The 16,997-nt window shown below is 42.3% G+C and overlaps 1 protein-coding gene across 1 annotated transcript; it reads right to left on the bottom strand.

Moving 5' to 3' along the window:
- Positions 1-1,660: 1,660 nt before the first annotated feature.
- Positions 1,661-11,051, bottom strand: htatsf1 (HIV-1 Tat specific factor 1). Its single transcript, XM_014196024.3, has 10 exons — positions 10,930-11,051; positions 9,248-9,412; positions 8,300-8,504; positions 8,153-8,200; positions 6,806-6,960; positions 6,422-6,585; positions 6,203-6,299; positions 5,273-5,362; positions 2,698-2,835; positions 1,661-2,477 (listed from the first exon to the last, which is right to left on the bottom strand). Exons 2-10 carry the CDS (start codon positions 9,410-9,412, stop codon positions 2,175-2,177), a joined length of 1,365 nt encoding a protein of 454 aa, XP_014051499.1. The 5' UTR covers positions 10,930-11,051; the 3' UTR covers positions 1,661-2,174.
- Positions 11,052-16,997: the final 5,946 nt, after the last annotated feature.

Genomic DNA, 16,997 nt, shown 5'->3' with positions numbered 1-16,997 from the left:
CATCAAATTGATCAGAAATACAGTGTAGACATTGTTAATGTTGTAAATGACTATTTTAGCTGGAAACGGCAGATTTTTAATGGAATATCTACATAGGTGTACAGAGGTCCATTATCAGCAACCATCACTCCTGTGTTCCAATGGCACGTTGTGTTAGCTAATCCAAGTTTATCATTTTAAAAGGCTAATTGATTATTAGAAAAGTCTTTTGCAATTATGTTAGCACAGCCGAAAACTGTTGTGCTGATTAAAGAAGCAATAAAACTGGCCTTCTTTAGACTAGGTGAGTATCTGGAGCATCAGCATTTGCGGGTTCGATTACAGGCTCAAAATGGCCAGAAACAAAGCACTTTCTTCTGAAACTTGTCTATTCTTGTTCTGAGAAATGAAGGCTATTCCATGCGAGAAATTGCTAAGAAACTGAAGATCTCATACAACGCTGTGTATTACTTCCTTCACAGAACAGTGCAAAGTGGCTCTAACCAGAATAGAAAGAGGAGTGGGAGGCCCCGGTGCACAACTGAGCAAGAGGACAAGTATATCAGAATGTCTAGTTTGAGAAACAGATGCCTCACAAGTCCTCAACTGGCAGCTTCATTAAATAGTACCCGCAAAACACCAGTCTCAACGTCAACAGTGAAGAGGCGACTCCGGGATGCTGGCCTAGGAGATTTGCAAAATAATCTAAAAACCTGCTTTTGCTTTATCATTATGAGGTATTGTGTGTAGATGGATGAGAACGTTTAAAAAATATATATTTTAGAATAAAGTTGTAACTTAACAAAATGTGGAAAAAGTCAATGGGTCAGAATACTTTCCGAATGCACTGTAGTTCTCGTCTGACAGTCACGAATTCTCCACTTCCATTTGACGTGGACAGAGCACGACGAAATAACTGACAATTAGGCACCTGCAGGCGTCAGAATTGTCACCCTCCCGACTGGGTCTGAGGGCAGTGTGCGGGAGGAAAAGGAAACCCCGTTTTACACTTCGTTCCCCTCTCGTTTCTTTACTAAGCTTGTGGGCACAACACCTCTAATCCAAACTATTGAGGCGTTCCTCGCCTCCACGCTAACTGGTCGCCATTCTTAGACTTGAGGGCGTGGATACAACCACAGATCTCCCGTTCAGTCTCACCCAACACGCTTCCCATCTACACACAATGGAGGGGCATTATGACGCGGACGTCCGGCTTCTCAGGCTATTTATCCATTTAAGATTATTATTATTTTTTTTAAACATTACTTGGAGATGGACAATCTGTTAAAGTTAGAGGATGGGGGCAGCAGCATTTTGTGTGTGAAAGACAATGGCTATTGGCATGACAGCGCATTAGGGCACGTTATTAAGAGGCTGCACGTGAGCTCGTCTGGAAGCTGGAGGTGTTGGTGGCCTTATACCAAGTGAACCCGCCTTCAGTACAGCCAGCCTGCTACCAGGAGAGTAGACTGATATCTGGCTCTCCCTCCCACACAGGCTGATACCTCAACACTGCCAGAAACACTTCCACTACTTCCTGCCCTTTCTAACATTCCACAACTCTCATTGTATTTTGTTCATGAGACTTTTCACACACACAAAACAAGTCTAGTGCCTCATGGCAATAACTACACAGAAATCAATAGCATGGGTGAAAGATTACACACAATGCCATGCATGGTTGCCATTGGTAACGTTGCGTTTATTTTCCATCTCAAAACAAATCATGACAAGACAGGATGGAGTTTTAGCTTTAAGGTTGAAATCGAGTTCACTGCTATATTCAAGAGAGACAATGGAAAAACATGGATGTAAATCCTTTCAGTTTAAGACCTCTCCAAAGCTTGGTCCCTAACTGTGTTTCCATTCCCAGAGTATTCAAACCAAGACCAAGACCATTTAGTTCATTACACAAATTCCTAGTATAAAAGACATAAAAGTGATGTTTAAATTATTGAGGTCAATCAATAAAACAGATCATTGTGGAGGGAAAGAATCGAAAATATACAAATAACTTTTTTTTTTATTCATCACTATGTACGCAACAGAGTATTTCCATCCCAATAGCCTTATTCCTCAGTGTGTCACTTTCCACCAATCAAACAAGGTGTGGGGGCAGTTTAGCAGACGTCAGGCAAGACTGTCCTTTTATATGCTGAACACAAGGAGATGTACAGTGATGTCTGTGTGTCTGTCTACGTGTCTTCTTCATCACTTCCTGCCAGGCTGCTGTCAGTGGAACTTACTTCTGCGTCCTCAGAGGTCTTTGGTTCCACCCCAGGGTCTACTGCTGCCTTTGCTCCTGCTTCCTGGCTCTGAGAGTTGGAGGGCTCCGTCACAGGTCCCTCTGCCTTGCTGGATGACTCCTCTGTGGTTGTGGTTGGTCCCTCTGTACTCCCTGGCGGTGCCCCCGGCGGTGCAGGCCCCTTGCTCCCACCCTCTAGGTAGGCTGCCCAGCCTTTCAGTCTCTCCTCTCGCTCCCTCGTGGTTTCCTCCACCTATAGACAGACACGCGTCAACAGTTATTTTCACTCTGGTACATTAACAGAGGTGGTCGCTATGTTCCGGAAACAACCGACGAGGTATTTAAGCCTCTCGTAACTTTAATGTGATAGGGACCTAACAACGGTACTACCTGTCGCTGCCTCCTCATGAGCCCCATCTGTGCTGACATGTGGGCCGTAGCAGCTTCTGATGCTGCACCAGCACGGTTCTTACCTGGTAGTCAGTGGATCCATCCCACAGCTGTGCTGATAACTTCTTGCCGCCAAACCAGCGACCGTCCAGCGCTATTTGACACACATCTGCATCCTCTGGCTCTTTGAAGGCCACCGAGGCCACTCCATCAGGATGTCTCTATGGAAGACATAGGACCATGTCACTAGCTAGGTTTCCCTCCAATTACCAAAAGATTTGAATGCGAAATTTCCCCACCGGCGGTGTTTCCGTCTAACTTACTGGTTGCGAATAAAAAGCGGTACACAGTGATGTCACATGTGGCAAAACACTCTGTCGCATAAAACTTTTATTGATCCATTTAAAAAGTTTGAAGTGTTCCTATTGGATTTTTGACATGGTTGCCTACGTGACAGCGAGGCACCGATCATCATGTCACCAGCATACAAATACGCCGGTGACATGAAGACGCAGTCCTTCACCACCCTGTCGCCATGACTTACTTCAGTCTGTTCAACTCCATAACCTAATAACCTCCACGGTTATCCACGTCGTAGTAGTGGGAGGAGAACACAACAGAGCTAGCTTGACTCCAAGTTTACTTCGACAAAATATCTCGATTTAGACACACAAAAGCATTTCCACTACCATTTGTTGCATTATCTCAATGACAGAAAACGACCCACCCATATAGAATATATTTTATGTTGTCAACATTCAGGAAAGTTTACCAACAATTTGCTGTTTCCATCAGGCCTGCTGTGAGTTTGTTTTATGCAACAGGTCATTCACTGCATAAAAATGGTTGGATAGAAACATGGCTACTCTCAGAACACTAAAGATATGGTTCCCAATTGACACCTTACGGAGGACATGTTTCGGATTTTGGAGTGTGTTATTTTGCTTTATAAACTGGATGGTTTGAGCCCTGAATGCTGATTGGCTTCGAGCCGTGGTTTATCAGCCCGTATACCACAAGTATGACAAAAAATATTTTAACTGCTCTAATTACGTTGGTAACCAGTTTATGATAGTAATAAGGCACCTCGGGGGTTTGTGATATATAGCCAATATACCACGGCTAAGGGCTGTGCCTAAGAACACCCCTTAACCTGTTAGGGCTAGGGGGCAGCATTTGCACGTCTGGATAAAAAAAATGTACCCGATTTAATCTGGTTACTAATCCTACCCAGTAACTAGAATATGCATATACTTATTATATATGGATAGAAAACACTCTAAAGTTTCTAAAACTGTTTGAATGGTGTCTGTGAGTATAACAGAACTCATTTGGCAGGCAAAACCCTGAGACATTTTCTGACAGGAAGTGGATACCTGATGTGTTGTATTACCTTTAAACCTATCCCATTGAAAAACACAGGGGCTGAGGAATATTTTGGCACTTCCTATTGCTTCCACTAGATGTCACCAGCCTTTACAAAGTGTTTTGAGTCTTCTGAAGGGAGATCTGACCGAACAAGAGCCATGGAACGATGATGTCCCATTAGACACCTGGCGCGCGAGTTCATGTTGGGTACCCTCGTTCCAATACGTTATAAAAGAGTATGCATTCGTCCACCTTGAATATTATTCATGTTCTGGTTAAAAAAGGCCCTAATGATTTATGCTATACAACGTTTGACATGTTTGAACGAACGTAAATATATTTTTTCCCCTCGTTCATGACGAGAAGTCCGGCTGGCTTAGATCATGTGCTAACAAGACGGAGATTTTTGGACATAAATGATGAGCTTTTTTGAACAAAACTACATTCGTTATGGACCTGTGATACCTGGAAGTGACATCTGATGAAGAGAATCAAAGGTAATGGATTATTTACATAGTATTTTCGATTTTAGATCTCCCCAACATGACGTCTAGTCTGTATCGCAACGCGTATTTTTCTGGGCGCAGTGCTCAGATTATTGCAAAGTGTGATTTCCCAGTAAGGTTATTTTTAAATCTGGCAAGTTGATTGCGTTCAAGAGATGTAAATCTATAATTCTTTAAATGACAATATAATATTTTACCAATGTTTTCTAATTTTAATTATTTAATTTGTGACGCTGACTTGACTGCCGGTTATTGGAGGGAAACGATTTCCTCAACATCAATGCCATAGTAAAACGCTGTTTTTGGATATAAATATGAACTTGATAGAACTAAAAATGCATGCATTGTCTAACATAATGTCCTAGGAGTGTCATCTGATGGAGATTGTAAAAGGTTAGTGCATCATTTTAGCTGGTTTTATGGTTTTGGTGACCCTGTCTTTGAATTGACAAAACATTACACACAACTCTTGTAAATGTAGTCCTAACATACTCTAAATTTATGCTTTCGCCGTAAAACCTTTTTGAAATCGTAAAACGTGGTTAGATTAAGGAGATGTTTATCTTTCAAAGGGTGTAAAATAGTTGTATGTTTGAAAAATTTGAATTTTGACATTTATTTGGATTCAAATTTGCCGCTCTTGAAATGCACCTGCTGTTGATGGAGTGCACCACGGGTGGCAAGCTAGCGTCCCACCTAGCCCATAGAGGTTAACCGTGGTATATTGGCCATATACCAGAGTGACAGAAATGAAGTGAGCTGATTCTCATCAGTAGGCACTTACATCAAAAATGATGACCTTCTTCACCTGACCAAATTTCTCACATTCAGTCCGGAGGTCGTCTCGGTACTCATTTAACACCAGGGGGTCTTCCTGTGGGACAGAGATACAGTACACAGGTTTACTACAGCGCAGAAAAGGACTGGAGGTGAAGTGTTGGGATGTGAAACTAGAACACAACGATTCCTGATCTCTTACGGAGAAAGACTCAAGCCTGACTCCCTAAAATACCCCAGCGCTGTCGATAGGAAGGAGTCTAAATCAGTGTTAGGAGAATTATGTTCTCAATGTTAACTTCAATTAAAAATACTGTCTGCCACCCGGAATGTGTGAGATTCTGGTTGAATCAAACAGACGGAGGCCCAGCTTACAGGAATCAGAAGTGTTTATTCACGAGGGCGTTCTGAAGTTCATTGTACAGAGACATCATTATATACCAGGCTCCGTATTTACGCACACACATACACACAAACATGAAGGCCCCAGATCCCTTAACACTGTAGATCATTACCCAGCCGACAGTTCCATTCCTCTGAGATTAGGTAAACCTTGAGGGGGACTCCCTCTCATATCATAAACCCTCAGAGTTCAAGCTAGGGCAGGTCAACCACAGTTGAACAGTTCTTGGTGTTTACTTAAACACACAGACACCCATTCCTCTCTTATCCTAGTCCAACCTCGTTAGACTTAGGCTTAACCCTTTAGTTACTCATTCTACATGCTATATAGACCATATCCCTAATAGTTAAGTTTCAGGGTAGAATTATTTAATCATTACATTTAAACATTTAAATCCCTTAACAATCAGTTTAAACGACTCATTGCAACTGGGGGTATTTGCTGTCCTCACACCAGTCATCTATATCTATTCACACCAGCTCTTTGTGGTCGGTCGGTCGGTCGTGAGTGAGTGAGTGAGAGGTATTTGCTCACCTCAAAGTCACTGGGGTGGAACATGTTCTGGATGATGAGCACGCGTTCATGCCTCATGCGCGCCTCCCCTTTCTTCTCTGGCCTCCAGTCCAGCTGCCTATCAGTCAGATCAATGGTGAGAGATGAGCCACACAAAAGCCAATTAAAGGGACACCTAATGCCCAGAAGCATTGAGCTATTCCAATTCCAGTTACAGAATTTTGGCACGACGGGTCATACTTCTGCTGTGCCTTCATCCTCTTGCGATAATCCTTGCTCTTCTTCTTCTTCTTACTGGCGTCGTACTGACCCTTGAGCTCGAACCTGGCAGCCTCCACGTGGAGCTGATACCCCCTGATCTCTGACTCGTCAATCAGTCGCTCAGCCAGGGCTACAGACTCCTTCTGCAAGGGAGGGAGAAAAGGAGATGCACGCTGAATGGAAACGCCACACACGCCACACTACATACACACATCCTCTCATGGAAATAGACGCATAGCAACAGAGAGATCCACCCAGACGTTTCCCCCTCTAACGGGAGAACACTAATCGTCTCGATTACACTCCTCGTAAGACCAAAACACACACAACGAACCATGACAACGCTAAGCCCAGAGCACTCACCTTTAAGTAACAGCAGAGTCCGTCGCCTTTCTGGTTCCCCTGGCCGTCCCTGTAGAGTTTGACTTTGTACTCCTCAGAGATGGGGTCCCTCATAACAATGCCACACTTAGACATGACCTCAACAAACTCCTCCGTGGTGATGTCCGGTGGAAGACCTGAGGCATAGAAAATAACTTCCCTGACTGAAAGTTGTGTTGGTAGCCATCAGATCTGGGTTCAAAATACACGTGTATTTAAATATTTATATTTCCTATTTTCGGTGTATTTGAGTATTTTCAAATACACTGGCCAAAGCATAGCCGAAAATGCTCCGAGGGGAATGCTCCGAGGTAATTTTGTAAAAACATTTTAAAATCCAACTGCGTGTAAAACACAGCTATCCTGTTGTCACGGTTGAAGAGAGGAGGTTCTCAGATTTCTATAGGTATAAAATGTTTTTTCAACTCTCAATGTTGAGCTCAATAGCAACTATTTTACAACCAACATATTTGATATGGCTTTGAGATACGGAGCGCGCAAAATGGGCATCAGCCATTACGATTGCATAGGCCGAATGCATGGCTACTAGCAGCGGGCATTATAATTAGAGCTAGCGATTTCGCTAACGTGTTTTGAGTTTCCATTTACTCAGGTCGTGAATTAGCCTTTGATATTAGCGCACATACATTACCGGTCAAAAGTTTTAGAACACCTACTCATTCAAGGGTGTTTCTTTATTTTCACACATTTTTTTTGTTTAACACATTTTTGGTTACTACATGATTCCATATGTGTTATTTCATAGTTTTGATGTCTTCACTATTATTCTACAATTTAGAAAATATAAAAAATAAAGAAAAACCCTTGAATGAATAGGTGTAGATGCAGGCAAAACATTTTTTTTTTTAAAGAACATTCTGGAGGCCTATTTTAACAGTAAAATATAACAACAAAAGCAAACTGTCAACCCACAATTCATGACATTAACTGGATTAAGTTGCACATCTAAATATTTAGAATCACAACATGTTAAAATAAAACAACTTATTTACTGAATACCATCTCATTAGTCTATTACACTTTTTAATAAAGCACTGTGAATAACTTTATATGATGATTACACGTTTTCTAACGCGCGACGCTGCAAAAAACATTGGGGCATGGTGCCACCAAAAACTTAGTGGTACCAGGAGAAAATGTTCGTCTGGAGCCCTGCAAATACATTCCAATATTCAACTACTTGTATTTTCAAAATAAACTTTGTCTAAATAATTGTTTTGAAATGTATTTGAAAGTACTGTATTCAAAATACAGTAAATGGTATTTGAACTTAGTTCTGGTAGCCATATCCAGAGAAGGGAGACTTACCTGACACGTACACATTGGTATTCTTGTCGGTTTCCACATCAAACCAGGCTGCAAAGACAATGATATTTGTTTGAGTATTCCCTTTGAGGATACACCAAGTCACATATCGATTTCATGCTAAACACATGTCTGTAAAACATCCTGTACCTGCGGTATCTGCCTTCCTTTTCTCTCCTTTCTCCTTCTTGCCATCTTTCGGCTGTTCCGTGTCAGTGCGCTTCTCGGCTTTCTTCCCCTCCTCTAGCTTGGCTGTTGTGCCCGTGTCAGGTGCACACGCAGCATTTGGATCGTGCTCCCCATCCTTTGTGAAGCCGTAGTTAGCTTGATACGCAGCAAGGAAGTCCTCTGTTATCTGGACGAGAAGACCAGAATTAGCCCAACCACCATTTCACACAACATAATCTCACAACCAAAAGGTGATCAATGAAAACGGACAGGGGGTCGTGGCAATTCTAAAAGGTTCTAGAAACATAACATTAGAACAGGGATGGGCAACTTTGATGGGGGTGGGGGGCCATCAAAATCTGAACTCGTCATGAGGGGCCGCAGTGGCACGGGGGTCATCCCCCATCATTTCCCGCAATTCTAAACATTTTGCTATGGGGCGTAGAGAAAAATGTGCTGTTTTACAGCTAATTTCCTACAATTATACACATTTTGTCATAAAATGGAGGAAAATGTTTGCAGTTTTTATATATGAAAACTGATGATCAATGGGCCCCACCAAGGTCGGTTATTCGACCATGCTTACAACACGTTAAGATATCTGGCCGCTAGACTAATTAACCAATCAAAAAAAAAATTGCTGACATGGGCTAATTGAATGACTGCTGATGCACAAGCAAATTTCGAAATTGCACCTTGTGAATTCTATTATTCTAACTATCAACTGTCAGTTGAGAACCTGACTGAGTTCCTAAAATATATATATATATATATATCATTTTCTGGGGGAGGGGGGGGAAATTGGTCCGCAAGCCTACAAAAGGCAGGCCGCATCCGTCCGCCAGTTGCCCATCCTTGTATTACGACATCCAGTTGTTGCAGATAGAAATGTAAGGTTTTAGCTAAGCAGAAGACGTGAAGGTAACACACTTTAGGAAACCATGCTTTCTTGTCGTGGTCCCAGTCATACATGGTCCCATCCTCTGGGTCCACGAAGGTGTTAGGGTCAGCTCCGTCCCCCTGTCTCTGGCCATACAGCTGCTGCAGCCGGAGCTGCTCATGGAACTCCTTATTTCCATCAGTATCACCACTCATCTAAACAACACAGGAAAACACAGGTTGTTACAAGGACATACATTGAAGATCTTGCTTGTTTCGAGGACATGTGTTGTTGTTGAATGGGCCACTACTAGGTAGAATAGTGGGCCAGCCAGCCAGCTAGAATAGTGGGCCAGTCAGCCAACCGGCCAGCCAGCTAGAATAGTGTGCCAGCCAGCTAGAATAGTGTGCCAGCCAACCGGCCAGCTAACAATATAAAACAAACGTAAGACTTGTGAACTGTCAAGTCAGGAGTTGCAGCTAGCAAGCTGTCGATAAGCTATGTGGACAGCTAGCTGGTTAGCTAATGTTAGTGAACTAGCTATAAATCTATACTGAACAAAAATATAAACGCAACATGCAACAATTTTACTGAGTTACACTTCATATAAGGAAATCAGTCAATTTAAATAAATAAATTAGGCCCTAATCTATCGATTTCACCTGACTAGAGAGGGGTGCAGCCATGGGAGGGCCTGGGAGGACATACGCCCACCCACTTGGAACCAGGATGACCCAACCAGAATGAGTTTTTCCCCCACAAAAGGGCTTTATTACAGACAGAAACACTCCTCAGTTTCATCAGCTGTCCGGGTTGGCTGGTCTAAGACGATCCCGCAGGTGAAGAATCTGGAAGTGGAGGACCAGGGCTGGCGTGGTTACACCTGGTCTGCGGTTTTGAGGCCGGTTGGACGTACTGCCAAATTCTCTAAAATGATGTTGGAGGCGGCTTATGGTAGAGAAATTAACTCTGGTGGACATTCCTGCAGTCAGCATGCCAATTGCACACTCCCTCAAAACATCTGTGGCATTGTGCCGTGTGACAAAACTGCACATTTTAGAGTGGCCTTTTATTGTCCCCAGCACAAGGTGCTCCTGTGTAATGATCATGCTGCTTAATCAGCTTCTTGATATGCTACGCATATCATGTGGATGGATTATCTTTGCAAAAGATAAATGCTCACTAACAGGGAAGTAAACAAATTTGAGCACAAAATGAGAGAAAAACGTTTTTTTGTGCGTATGTAACATTTCTGGGATATTTTATTTCAGCTCATGAAATCAAGACTTTACATGTTGCGTTTATATTTTTGTTCAGTATAGCTACAGTAACGTTAGCTAGCTTACGAGTGAGCTATGTTAGCTAGTAGCCCATGGGTGCTGCGTGACAATCTGAAATCAGACAATGAAAAGTATATTATACACATCTTTATAGCACTAACGTTACTAATATCTAGCCAATTGACTGGACCTGGCTAGTTAGCTTTGTTTATTTATAAAAATTGTAGCTTCTAAGTTAACGTTAGCTGACAATCAAGCGAGGGTGCCTAGTTAGCTAACTAGCTAACGTTAGCAAGCACTGCTTTGTGTGTTTTGCCAGGAATTCGACTAGAAAATAACGTTACATAACGAGCCAAGGGGCAGCAATCCTTGTCTTTGAAGATCAATTCTTTGTATGTGGATTATTGATTAGTTAGCTAATTAAACGTTAAAACATTAGCCAGCTCAGCTACCTTTGGCTTTGACGGTCCGCCGCCAACGATGATTGAAGATACACTTCCGGTGTCAAAGAAGAACTTCTGGTAGTAATAAACCCATCGAGTCAAGGTTAGAACAGATCCAGCTTTTGTCAACTCAAAACGTCAAATGTTTTTTTTTTTACGTACAAAAATTAAGCATTTTAGGTAACCCTAATCTGTTACGTTAATTCTCCTAACCTGCTATGAAAAGTGAAATTTGACGTAAATTTCACAAAAGCTGGAGGCTTTCTAGCCATGACCTAAACCTGTGTCGTCACCAGGGGGAGAACAACTACCTCTCAGTGAAGCCAGAACATATTTGATGAAGCCATGCAATTCAAGGCTGACCGTGGTACTGCAGGCAGGCATTGTTTGCAGAAAACAGGATCCCCCATTATAGGCAACGGGAGTATGGCGATTTTCATGACTTTGTATGGGCAAAGATGTTGGTATGTGTAATTGCAATAGTCTGTAAAAACAATGGACAAAGCAATTACTGGTTATGGTCCAAACGCGAAGTAGACAGGCTCCTGAGTGGCACAGCGTCTAAGGCACTACATCTCAGTGCTAGATTCGTCACTACAGACCCTGGCTCGTTTCCAGGCTGTATCACAACTGGCTGTGATTGGGAGTCCCATAGGGCGGCGCACAATTGGCCCAGAGTCGTCCGGTTTAGGGTTTGGCTGGGGTAGGCTGGTTAACTGACTTGCCTAGTTAAATAAAGGTTAAATACATTTTTTTAAAAGACAGCCCTTGAATGACGTTTTACATCGTCACATCCGAATGAGCCTTGATCTGAGAGGCAAAGTCCATGTTGGAAATCTTGACATTGAGCCTAAAAACAACCAACCTGAAGCTATTGATGTACCTAGCAAGCTATGGTAGCTAGTACTCATGTCAGGTAGCTAGCTACAGTTACCCATAGCTGGCTAGCTAGTTTTATAGTTTGGTTATTTATTCCAAATATATTTTATGTTTATGAAGCTAGCTACGTTTGATAGGTTCCTATGAGTCTGAGTTTCATATTCCCATTTGCCTCTGCTAAAAATCAATGCCATCTATATGTATATTTTTAGCTAGCATCATAATTTTGTCTCACATGCCAAAAAATGTTGCGTGTTGATTTAATTTGACACTTGGCGATCAAAGTTGTTCACTCGCTCCCTCAAGCTAAATCGAGGACCAAGGGGCAACTTTTATGAATTGGACTGCCACTTAAGATGGCAATCTCACTGCATCCAGTTTCAACACAGATTCCCCCGAGGGAAAGTGGCTAGCGTGAGGGCTGAGGGGGTAGAAATAACACGATTGGACCGCATCTACTGTATATATGAATGGACAAAGCCATCGATCACTTTACACCATTCATTCAGAGACTCAATAGCGCATTGAAGCCAAATGAAGTCGGTTAAGATGGCGTCTCACGGAGACATGGGGAGCATTCCTCTGCCCGTGTGTTGCTGACGCATGCCAGATCTTACAACGCCTGGATAGGTATTTTAAGTATCGGCTAGCCACAACATATGTTATAGCAATCTGTCAGTCGGTGACACAGTCGTTGACGTGGCACGCAACTATTGGTTGATGCATGCAACGTCTAAGCATTAACTCTAGTTGAAAGCCGACCGGGGTACTGCAGGCTGCCATTTGCAACTAAATTATCCTCATGACTTCTTCTGTGTGCGCAATTTTATCTGTTCATAATTAAATTGGCAGGTTAGGAGAATGAATGTAGCCGGTTAGGAGAATGAATGTAGCCGGTTAAGATAATTAATGTGGCAGGTTAGGAGAACTAACCTAGCAGGTTAGGAGAATAAGGTTAAGGTTAGGAAAAGCTAAAATGCTACAAGGAAGCAGCAAGCAGCCACTGAAAATGGTCTTGAGTGGCAACCAATCTTCACATTTAGCTGTTAGGTTTCCATACATATGCCCACTTATGTTGATCCTCCCACTTCTTTCTCAACGCCCACTTTCAGACACACTCCACATATGCAGGTACCCATGACTCTAAACATGCCGCATACCAGAGTGGGAAGAGTCTAAACAGAATCCTTGGGACATCTTGCCAGTGATACTCTAATGACGAGATGATCCAAGTATGGGTAACTGCTTACGAATTCTGCATTCATAACCAAGTAGGAAGGTGGTAATTACCAGTTGTGAAGTCGTAAATACCAGTTGAATGCATTCACGGGGTGAGTTCTAGTGGTACGCCTAACGAAGCCGACTGCAGACGAAAGTCGAGTAAAGTTGGACACTGTGGTGGTTTTCCAACAGCAAGGCTCAGATCAACCAATGCCAATGTCAACATAGCTGCTATTGTTTATAAACGTTTCTGTATAAATGTCGAAATAAACTTTTCTATACCCCCCTATTACACACTCACAAACTGCAAACATAGTGCGTGGAAGATGAATTTGTTAAAGCGAGGTCGCAAATATCACTTTCATGTATATCTCCTGTAGCTTTAGAACCGTGGTAAAGTTGGTTCCTGTTTCAGTCATGTCTTTGGCCACATTCACGTGGGTCAAACAGAAATACCCTAATGATTGGTTGACAAATAGTGCCTCCAACAATGCAGGCGATGGCTGCATTGTGTAGTTGGTGAGAAGCAATTGCAGCTACTTGAAGGCGACTTCATCAAAAACTGCATGTCCTTTGATCACATGATTTTTGTAAAGTTCATGCAGTCATCACGTAGTTGCAAGTTGGACAATTTTTATGCCCATAATGCAACCCACTTTTGAAAGGTGGTGACCATTGAGGGTCACCGACTTGACAAAAGTGATCACTCGAACGCGCCCACGTTCTTTGAACTCCTTGAGAAACTCTGATTGGCTAATGGCCAGCAAGCTTTGTCAAGCATAAACTCAAAGTGCAGCTATCATGTTTGTAAACAAATCATAGTGTTCAAAAACTATATTAATAGATTGTTTTTTATAAATAATGTTTTGTTGTTGCAGTTAACTACCGAAAACTGTTATCAAGGTAATTTCCTTAGTAGTTGACGTCAGAGGTGGGAGAAGTCAGAGCTCAGGGATGATAATTACTAGTCTATCAGTTGAAGAGTTGTTCAAGTGTATTTATCCAGTAAATACTACTTTCCCACTTGGTTATGAACGCAGCATTAGAGTGTGTCTGAAAGTGGGCGTGGTGAAAGAAATGGATGGATCAACAGCAATGCGTGTAACATCTGCGCTCCGTTATTTGTTAGACAGTTTTGAGTGAGCAAAGTTTGTTTTCCTTCTTACCATGCAACTACCATACCACGAGAGTTTGGACTTCTGTTTTGTCTGAGTTGTATTTTACTCTTACAAATAATTGTACATTTTTCAGTTAATAAAACTCACAATTGTTTATATTTGATTAAAAGTACTGATGATGATGGGTGTACTGTTGCTGGTATGTGTGTGAAAGTGATCCCCTCGAACACGCCCATGACACAGATCGTCTTGTCTCGTCCCTCAAAAATAGGAGTCGTTGGGCGCGTTCGAGCGGATCACTTTATCAAGTCGTGACCATCGTTGGTCACCGCCTTTCAACGTGTGTTGCATTATGGGGATAACAATTGTCTGGGCTCGTTTGAGTGGTCGGGCGTAAGCAACCGACTGTAGACAAGTCGAGGAGTATGTGGATTGGCGGTAATGCACCATAAATAGAAGGCGGAAAGGCAGGCGGCAGGTGGGAGGAGGCGAAATCATGTGGGAACATTCTAGCAAATGAGAGAGCAGATACGCGTGTGCACAGCAGACAACTTTTTGTCAAAGTTGCCAAGATGCCACGTGTGTCCACTTGTATCAGTACATTCGTAACTACCTTAACATTATAAAACTATTTGATCAAATCAGATCCAACACTCTCATACAAAGAATCCTTAGTTGGTCTGCTTACCGCTGTATTCTCACATGGACAGATTCTTACAGGTGTGGAGCCTCTCACTTCGCATCTTGCTCTCTGGCCGTGCATATAATGCATGGCAGCAGGGGGCAGTAGAGAGCACCACCCGTTAACCACAGATCAACAAAATCTCCCATCCCAACTTTTCAGGCACATGTCAGCACATACTGGTATTTTTCATCTCACATAAAACTTTGATACACAAATACTGATATTAGAAAAAGATTGCAGTCAATGTAATTTATTGTCTGTATTGCACACATGCATACTAGTCTAATTTGTCACACCTTCAGTACAATAAATAGATCAGTGAAGATGGCCAGGACATCATTCATCAGATAGATCATCACAAAGAACTTCATTTTAATTTGCTCCAAGGTAAGTAGAAATTAAAAACACCATTCATATTATGTCCTAAATGTTGCTTTATCATACAAGTGCATTCATGTCCCAGATTGAGTCAAAGCGAAAGCTGCCATGTTACACAGAACCAAGCCTTGTCTGATATTTCAGATTGCACAAGTTACAATCTTTGTTTCTCTATTCATTCATTTAGCACAAATTAAGGTGTTCCTCCTTGCCGTATTTCAAAGGTCTTAAGGAATGGGAAGCCGATGTCTTGGGTGAGATCCGTCTTGCCAAGAGGGCCCCTCGCAGTTCCCCTCCTCTGGGAAAGAGGCACTCTTGTGAGGTAGAGGAGTGGAGTTGTGTTGGACAAGTGGTAGTGCCAAGTTATTCTCATACACAAGGTCTGCCGAAAACAAGCAGAAAATATATTTCTACACCATGCACTCGAGCTCTAACCACTCATTAGAACGTCATCATTGGAGTCATAGAATAATACTAAATCACAACGGTTCTTCCTTCAGAAAAATTTAATCTCACCCAAGTTAGGTCTTCTGATGGAGACCTGTCGTTGACTGGAGTCGGAGGAGGCCGAAGTGCTTTCTGTGGCACTGGACTTTATGGACCTCACTGAGGGCATGCGCACCAGAGGGTTAGGTCTGGATTTGGCACCAACTGTAAAAGTCTGGCTCCACTCTGAACAACAAGACAAATTACACATTCATAACTAGATTTTCAGATCAACATAATCCATACAGTACCAATCCAAAGTTTGGACACACCTACTCATTTCAGGGTTTTTCTTTATTTTACTATTTTCTACATCAAAACTATGAAATAACACGTGAAATCATGTAGTAACCAAAAATAGATTTTAGATTCTTCAAAGTAGCCACCCTTACTTAGCCTTGATGATGGCTTTGCACACTCTTGGCATTATCTCAACCAGCTTCATGATGTAGTCACCTGGAATGCATTTCAATTAACAGGTGCGCCTTGTTAAAAGTTAAATTGTGGAATTTCTTTCCTTCTTAATGCGTTTGAGCCAATCAGTTGTGTTGTGACAAGGTAGAGGGGGTATACAGAAGACTTGCTAGGGCCAAGAAACATTAGATCGGCGGAAATATGTCTTTGGTCTGATAAAACCAAATTTGAGAGTTTTGTTTCCAACCGCGGTGAGATGCAGAGTAGGTGAACGGATGATCTCCGCATGTGTGGTTCCCACCGTAAAGCATGGAGGAGGAGGTGTGATGGTGTGGGGATGCTTTGCTGGTGACAGTCTGTGATTTATTTAGAATTCAAGGCACACTTAACCAGCATGGCAACCACAGCATTCTGCAGTGATACGCCATCCCATCTGTTTTGGACTTAGTGGGACTATCATTTGTTTTCCAACAGGACAATGACCCAACACAGCTCCAGGCTGTGTAAGGGCTATTTGACCAAGAAGGAGAGTGATGGAGTGCTGCATCAGATGACCTGTCCTCCATAATCACCTGACATCAACCCAATTGTGATGGTTTGGGATGAGTTGGACCACAGTGTGAAGGAAAAGCAACCAATAAGTGCTCAGCATATGTGGGATTCCTTCAAGACTGTTGGAAAAGCATTTACAGGTGATGCTGGTTGAGAGAATGCCAAGAGTGTGCAAAGCTGTCATCAAGGCAAATTGTGGCTACTTTTAAGAATCTCAAAAATAAAATATGTTTTGATTTGGTTAACACTTTTTTGGTTACTACATGATTCCATATGTGTTACTTCATAGTTTTGATGTCTTTACTATTATTCTACAGTGTAGAAAATAGTAAAAATAGAGAAAA

Source organism: Salmo salar, chromosome 04 (assembly GCF_965601325.2).
Source record: "Salmo salar chromosome 04, fSalSal1, whole genome shotgun sequence".
NCBI lineage: Eukaryota > Metazoa > Chordata > Actinopteri > Salmoniformes > Salmonidae > Salmo > Salmo salar.
The sequence above is the reverse complement of the archived record's forward strand: the minus strand, read 5'-3'. Positions and strand labels throughout refer to the sequence as shown.

Coding starts and splice junctions, on each gene's coding strand:
- htatsf1 (XM_014196024.3), bottom strand. CDS start 9,412: ATGAGTGGTGATACTGATGGAAATAAGGAGTTCCATGAGCAGCTCCGG. Junction 6,300..6,421: donor AGGATGAAGGCACAGCAGAA/GTATGACCCGTC, acceptor TCTGACTGATAG/GCAGCTGGACTGGAGGCCAG. Junction 2,478..2,697: donor ATGGATCCACTGACTACCAG/GTAAGAACCGTG, acceptor GTCTGTCTATAG/GTGGAGGAAACCACGAGGGA.